The 7,891-nt window shown below is 40.5% G+C and overlaps 1 protein-coding gene across 2 annotated transcripts in view; it reads right to left on the bottom strand.

The window, feature by feature from the left end:
* Positions 1 to 2,705: 2,705 nt before the first annotated feature.
* Positions 2,706 to 7,891, bottom strand: part of LOC133538766 (procollagen galactosyltransferase 1-like) — a 53,697-nt gene continuing 48,511 nt past the window's right edge. For both annotated transcript variants that reach the window (XM_061880532.1, XM_061880533.1), the window contains one exon: positions 2,706 to 7,105. In XM_061880532.1, coding sequence (XP_061736516.1) covers positions 6,835 to 7,105 — 271 coding nt within the window. In that variant the 3' untranslated portion in view covers positions 2,706 to 6,834. The remainder of the gene's footprint in view (positions 7,106 to 7,891) is intronic.

Below are 7,891 nucleotides of genomic sequence, written 5' to 3'. Positions count from 1 at the left end.
CAAAGTCCTCATGTGTCCAGGGACATATTTACTGAGATTATAAACATAATGTATAGGGCTGCGAATCTTTGGGTGTCCCACGATTCGATTCAATATCGATTCTTGGGGTAGCGATTCCATTATATATCGATTTTTTTCGATTCGATTCTCAATTCAAAAACGATATTTTTCCGATTCAAAACGATTCTGTATTCATTCCATAGGATTTCAGCAGGAACTACCACAGTCTGCTGACATGCTAGCAGAGTAGTAGATTTTTGTAAAAAAAAAAAAGCTTTTATAATTGTAAAGGACAATGTTTTATCAACTGATTGCAATAATTTACATTTTTTTAAACTATTAAACGAACCAAAAATATGACGTATTTTATCTTTGTGAAAACATTGGACACAGTGTGTTGTCAAGCTTATGAGATGCAATGCAAGTGTAAGCCACTGTGACACTATTGTTCTTTTTTTATTTTTATAAATGTCTAATGATAATGTCAATGAGGGATTTTTAATCACTGCTATGCTGCAATTATAACTAATATTGATACTGTTGTTGATAATATCCATTTTTGTTTCACTACTTTTGGTTTGTTCTGTGTCGTGTTTGTGTCTCCTCTCGATTGTTCTGTTTATTGCAGTTCTGAGTGTTGCTGGGTCAGGTTTGGTTTTGGAATTGGATTGCATTTTTATGGTATTGCTGTGTATTGTTTTATTGGGTTGATAAAAAAAAAAAAAAATTCAATTAAAAAAAAAATCGATTTAAAAAAAAAAAAAAAGAGAATCGATTTTGAATCGCACAACGTGAGATTCACGATTCATATTCGAATCGATTTTTTCCCACACCCTTAATAATATACATTTAAAAAAAAGGAAAGAAAATTTGTGACGTTAAAAAATATTGATGTAATCACAGTAGAAAGTGAAGTGAATTATATTTATATAGCGCTTTTCTCAAGTGACTCAAAGCGCTTTACATAGAGACACCCAATATCTAAGTTACATTTAAACCAGTGTGGGTAAAGTGTCTTGCCCAAGGACACAACGGCAGTAACTAGGATGGCACAAGCGAGAATCGAACCTGCAACCACTCTACCAACCGAGCTATGCCGCCCCACAAGATACCGACTAGATACGCTATGGTGGTTGGTATCATTACAGTGGGAGTCCACGAATGGCATTTGTTTACATTCAGACGCACTAGCTTTTGTTAGCTGTAATGCCGATGAGCTATTGGATCCTCCCACGGTGTGTAGTGAAGCATTTTTAGCTATTCCTCGTCCTGCAGGGATAATACTTATAAGAAACGTACTTTATCTGTCACCATTGAGGCGTGGATTAGTGATTTAGAAGTAGCTAAAACACTGCCTGACTGCGGATGGATGTTTGCTGCTAGCTATCTAGCCATGTCTTAAAGCGCCTCTTCCTGAGGGTGTTTCAGTGTTACTTCATCTTTATCGTCAGTTTTTAAGCCAAAATGCGTCCGTTCTCCCTTTTCTGTCTACACAGTGTGTCTGCTTGTAAGTACTCCGTGATTGATTGGTGCTAAACACGCTACTTTGCTCGTAAAACCAGCAATGTCATGGAGTGACGGCGCGCCGTCATGCCCGTGAAAAAAAAAAAAAAATTGGGTACCTATTCATCTATTTTCGAACGCTTGTCCCTTTAGGGCGGGGGTCTTAGACATGCGGCCCGTGAGACATTATTTTGCAGCCCACACCTTGATATGTAAATTTAGTGTTAGTATGGCCCGCGAGTTCAATCAATCAATCAATCAATGTTTACTTATATAGCCCTAAATCACTAGTGTCTCAAAGGGCTGCACAAACCACTACGACATCCTCGGTAGGCCCACATAAGGGCAAGGAAAACTCACACTCAGTGGGACGTCGGTGACAATGATGACTATGAGAACCTCGGAGAGGACGAAAGCAATGGATGTCGAGCGGGTCTAAATACATCATCATTCTTACCTTCAGGCTGTGTCCATTCTCCGACTGCATCCACGAGGGAACGTAACGGCACCACCACAATGCCAGCCAAACGTCACAGTTGTTCTTGTAGTCTCTCAGTCTCATCTCCCCTTTGTCCCCGCAATTTCCCCCTCCGTCTTCCTTTTTTTTTTTTCGCCTTTTATCCTTTCCTGCTCCAGTCTGGCTGAGCCAAACATGAAATAAATCCATTTAAGAAAGTCAAATACAAATAAGCCAACAAGAAAAGTATCCTACACTTCTTTTGTAAAGTAAATCTGTACAGCAGGTATGGGCATCTACATCAACAGTATGATTTGCCGAGTAGCTGGAGAGGACATGGTCAAAATAAATAAAACATTATACAAATATTTGCGAGTAACTTCAAATTGTTTTGTATATTCTGTCTTGCTGCACATTCTAGGGTCTTACCAATCTAGAATCTGATCTGGCCCAATTGTCCCTTCTGTCCAAGTATTGCAATTGAAGATAACTACACTGCCTTACATAAAAACACAAAGGGTAGAAGACAGCCCTGTAAGTGTTACAATTGCAGTCGCACACCTCAAGTGAACGGTGACTATAGGGGGCCCTCATTGCAAGACAGTGAAGGATGAGGAGTAATGGAGGCTGACTGCGGCATGCGGTCCCCATCATGTACTCACAGCCATGCACCAGCAGGCACTAATTAAGAGATACCTACTGCAGAAGAATGTGTGCACACAAATGACATAATTGAAACCATCACTTATCTATAAAATGTTTAATTATTTCTCCCAAACACATCCATTTGTAAAAGCCAAACCAACTGTATCACAACCTGCAAGTTGCGCGTCAACAAAAGCAATTGTGAAAAAAAAAACAGCCTCACAAGTACAAATTGTGATACTATTATTAGAAAAAGATGCACATGCATTGATGAGTGTAAAAAGGCGAATAGTATATTTTGAAAAAGTAGAATAAATAACACTATTTAAGCAGAGAGCAATGCATGTCAAAAAACACTAAGAGTCATTTTGTTTTCCCTCTGGCAAATAACAAATTTTACTCTATATGGTTTTTAAACTCCTCAAAGCCCCGTTAAAACCAAGCAGCTGGTGACGATGGAGTTTGACATGTATAGGAATCTAGTACCAGCTTGTACCGTATTTTTCGGACTATAAGTTGCAGTTTTTTTCATAGTTTGGCTTGGGGTGCGACATATACTCAGGAGCGACTTACTGTATGAGTGAAATTATTTACACATTAGCGTAAAATATCAAATAATATTATTTAGCTCATTCACATAAGAGACTAGGGCAGGGGCGCTCACACTTTTTCTGCAGGCGAGCTACTTTTCAATTGACCAAGTCGAGGAGATCTACCTCATTCCTATTTATAATTTATATTTATTTATTTATGAAAGAGACATTTTTGTTAACAAGTTAATGGTGTTTAATGATAATACAAGCATGTTTAACACACATAGATTCCTTTCTTTCATGAAGACAAGAATATAAGTTGGTGTATTTGATTCTGATGACTTGCATTGATTGGAATTAGACAGTGGTGCTGATAACGTCCGCATTTTCATAAAAAAAGTCCTCCTTTCTGTCCAATACCACATGAAAGTGGTTGGATTTGGAATCTCATTTGTCCAACTTGCATACTCCTTTTTAAACACTTTGTTATGAGAGTAGCATATGTGTGTGGCCCTTTAATGTCTGGCAGCAGGTGAGTGACGTCAGTGAGTGTGCGGGTGGGCAAGCAAGTGAGAAAGCGGTCGCTTAGGGCGGGGGAGAAATACATTGGCATCAAACTCCGTAGCTTGCTAGCTTGTGCACGCTAACTTTCTGAGACTCTTATTTTGTTAGCACAGGCAGGATGAAACAGGTCTTTTATGGTGAAGACAGGAACTGTGCAGTTGGTCTTTAGAGTTTTGACAGTAGGTACGGAGTCTCTAGAAATAAAATGTGTTTCTCTGCGTCCGCCCTGTTAGTGATTTTTTTCTTAAATATGAGCTCGCAGCAGCCAGCGTCATCTCACAAGATCCTCGGGTGCCGAGAATGTCAAACAACTGACGAAAGTGAAGTCTTGGTATGATTGATGACTGCTCATTTTTATGTCTATTTTTTAATGCCTGGCTTGAGATCGACTGACACACCCTCCGAGATCGACCAGTCGATCGCGATCGACGTAATGGGCACCCCTGGACTAGACGTATAAGATTTAATCGGATTTAGCGATTAGGGGTGACAGATTGTTTGGTGAACATATAGCATGTTCTATATGTTATAGTTATTTGAATGACTCTTACCATAATATGTTACGTTAACATACCAGGCACCTTCTCAGTTGGTTATTTATGCGTCATATAACGTACACTTATTCAGCCTGTTGTTCACTAACCTTATTTATTTTAAATTGACTTTCAAATGTATATTCTTGGTGTTGGGTTTTATCAAGTAAATTTCCCCCAAAAATGCGCCTTATACTCCAGTGCGACTTATGTATGTTTTTTCCCTTCTTTATTATGCATTTTTGGCATGTGCGACTTATACTCCGGAGCGACTTATACTCTGAAAAATACGGTACTTACTGTAATTGCAATTTGAGTCGGCAACTTAAATTAGTTGGATTGATTTAATGTCACTATTTCATTTCATTATGAGATAAATAAAGTTTTTGCATTTATTTTAGGGCTGGCAAAATTAACGCATTATTCCAATATCATTATTTGGATTATAATTGAAACTCGTCAAATGGTCTGTTGATGCGGTAGTGTCAGGCTGCACTAGTAAACAAGTCAATATGGTTCGATTTTCCTCTCTATGGAAAATATGACAACAAAAAAATGACGGAATTGTTGACTGACATCAAAACAAATATTACTTTGTTAAAGGGGATCTATGATGAATGTTTGACTGACAAATAAGTATTGATAGAAAGTTGGAATAAACAATGCCAAAACATCAAATCATAAAGTTCATGTATTTTGGCGTGAGCTTACACGTAATTTTGGATGCCTCTGCTTGCTGAGTTTTGCAGTCTGGTTACATTGTGACATCACAGCGAGGTGAATAGACTTATTTCGCCATTAACTATAAAAAGCTAAAAAAGTTCAAGTCCCAATGATAGTCACACACACACACACACACACACACACACACACACACACACACACACACACACACACTTATCCTCTGCATTTGACCCATCCCCATATTCAGCCCCTAGAAGGTGAGGGGAGCAGTGAGCAGCCGCGCTCGGGAATCATTTTGATGATTTAACCCCCAATTCTAACCCTTGATGCTGAGTGCCAAGCAGGGAGGTAATGGCCCCATTTTTATAGTCTTTGGTATGACTATAAATATAAATACTCATTCCTCTCTGCTTTAGGCTATGAAAAAAAAAAAAAAGTAGGATAAAGTGTGCATAATGATACGGACGTGCGACGTTCACGTACATAAATTCAGCTAAAAACAGCATTTTGTTTATGCAGAGTATGAATCGATCAGCGAGTGTGCAGGTGTATCTAACGCTGTAACCGGGTGAATATTGTTTATAGTTTTGTATAGTATACTATTGTGTCCTGGACATGACGTTAAAGTGCACCCGGCAGTGGAGGCTCCTCTATGGAGTCTTGGGGGCACTAGAAGGTTAACCCCTTTACTACTGTTACCCCAGGTGGCCCTTGGCAAAGGCCTCGTACCTGACTGCCCCCTAACCGAGGATACGGTGAAGACCTCAACGGCGTAGCAGGCGGAAGACGGTAGATGTATGACCCAAGACAACGGCTGCGATGGCGGAAGAAGGCACCCCCACATCCACGTGGGCCCAGTTACGGGGAATTAACAACCCTCTCAACGGGGGAACAGGCGGAGGATGACTGCTAACCTATGGAGCGTCACAACGGCTGGGATGGCGGATGAAGGCTGCAGCAGAAAAAGGTCCCCAGTCGTCTTAGACTGCATGCCACTGGACCCTGACCCGGATCTGTCAAGGATCGTGTGGTGACTGTTTGTGCACCAGTCTCCCCACGTTAAACAAAGTCACGCACAGCCATCCTCCATAAAGGGATACCCCCCTTACAAGGAGGACCGTCATACCCGCTTCAAGTGACCGCTGATGATGATGATGATTGTTTATAGAGTTTATTTTTGACCCTGTGTGGAAATAAAACAGTGGCACGGCTTCAAAATGTACATTTAAACGGTCTACCTTTTCAAAAGAAAAAATTATGATACCTATGGTGAGGGTGGGGCATAGTTGAATTTGCAATCTGGGAACGCCACCAGAATCGAACACTCTGCAGACAGGCTCCAAAAACGAGTTGTAAAAGGGACTGTGGAGCAATACATACAGTATTATCTAGACCACAAGGAGGTGTTTTACATGTCCATTTAAATCATCATAGGCCCCCTTTAAAAGTGTTTTAACACACTAAGTGCGTTTATATTCCCCTTTTACTTGACTCTCTTTGTTGCAAAATGCTAAATTAAACATTATTAATATAGATTAAATGAACGTGATTAATGTAAATGAATCCACAGCAACCCTAGTATTAATCTGACCTAAAGCGTTAATTGTTTATTTGAAAGAGTAGGCGGGTTAGTCAGTAATTAAATGTTTCAGTCTGGTCATACGTGAACCAAAGGGAGGTGTTAGCAGGCAATAAATAAAACGAAAGCTGCTCAGCGACTCTTCAAGAGTTAATTTTACTTTAGATCCAACCTCCTCCTTTTAAGAAAAAGATCAAATTGTGACAAGAGACAAACGTTGAAGTCTCACTTGACCTGTGTCTGTCTACCTCGCCTTATTACTTCCACTCACCTAGCTTTCTTCTCCTGCCCAGTATGTCAACCTGCTCGGTGTCGTGTGAGAGCTCCCTGAAGGCCTCACAGCTCATCCCGTGCACTCCAGTTCTCCAGATTGGACTGAAGCACATCCGAGTTCTGAGCCTCCAGGCTCAGCTCCACCTGCTCCTGCGTTTTCCTGGACTTGGCACGGTCCCAGTCTGTCTTGGTTGTCTCGTTGTTCCAGACCACGGAGGTTTCTGTATCGCTGATGTAGCCCGCGTCTCCTGTATAATGGGTGGGATACACCAGAAGCGGCTCCGCGGAGAACGCTCGCAGGTTCCGATCCTCAAAGTGGTCCATGTAGTCCAAGCTGAGGGTGAGGGAGGATTTACACACAATGTTAAAAAAGGTTAGAAAATGTTTGGGAAGCCACAAGTGTTGTCCTGATACCAATACTTTGGTACCGGTACCAAAAAGTATTTCGAAACTTTATCGTACTTTTCTAAATAAAAATGAGCACAAAAAATTGCATTATTGGCTTAATTTTAACAAAAAAACCTTACGGTACATTGAACGTATGTTTCTTATGGCAAAAAAAAAATGATATTTTTTAGAGGCGGTATCGTACAGAATGTGATTCACTAGTATCACAGTACTATACTAATACTGGTATACCGTACAATAGAGATGCGCGTATAGGCAATTATATCATCCGCAACCGCATCATCAAAGTCGTCATCCACCCGAACCAACTTTTTATCAGAAACGCAACCGCTCGCCACCCGCCCGTTGAAATTCAACAGAGGGTGGCTGCTTTTACCACTCAAAGAGCTATTTTAACCCGTTTCACAGGGTAGAGAAGACAATGGGAGCCGCAAATGTTCTGGCGATTATCCAATGGTGTGAAGCCAATGCCTTTGACAACTTCAACAACATGTACAAACCGATTGTTAGTCCGGCAACATATTGTATGCAGCTTCTGAAATCCCACGTACAAGATTGAAAGGCATACTGGGTGATACAGAGTACACTAATGGTTGTGATATAAACAATTTTAAACCTCTTACTAATATGCGCCACACTGTGAATCCAAACCAAACAAGAATGACAAACACATTTTGGGAGAACATCCTCACAGTAACACAACATAAACGCA

Source organism: Nerophis ophidion, linkage group LG20 (assembly GCF_033978795.1).
Source record: "Nerophis ophidion isolate RoL-2023_Sa linkage group LG20, RoL_Noph_v1.0, whole genome shotgun sequence".
In the NCBI taxonomy this organism is placed as follows: Eukaryota; Metazoa; Chordata; class Actinopteri; order Syngnathiformes; family Syngnathidae; genus Nerophis; species Nerophis ophidion.
The sequence above is the reverse complement of the archived record's forward strand: the minus strand, read 5'-3'. Positions and strand labels throughout refer to the sequence as shown.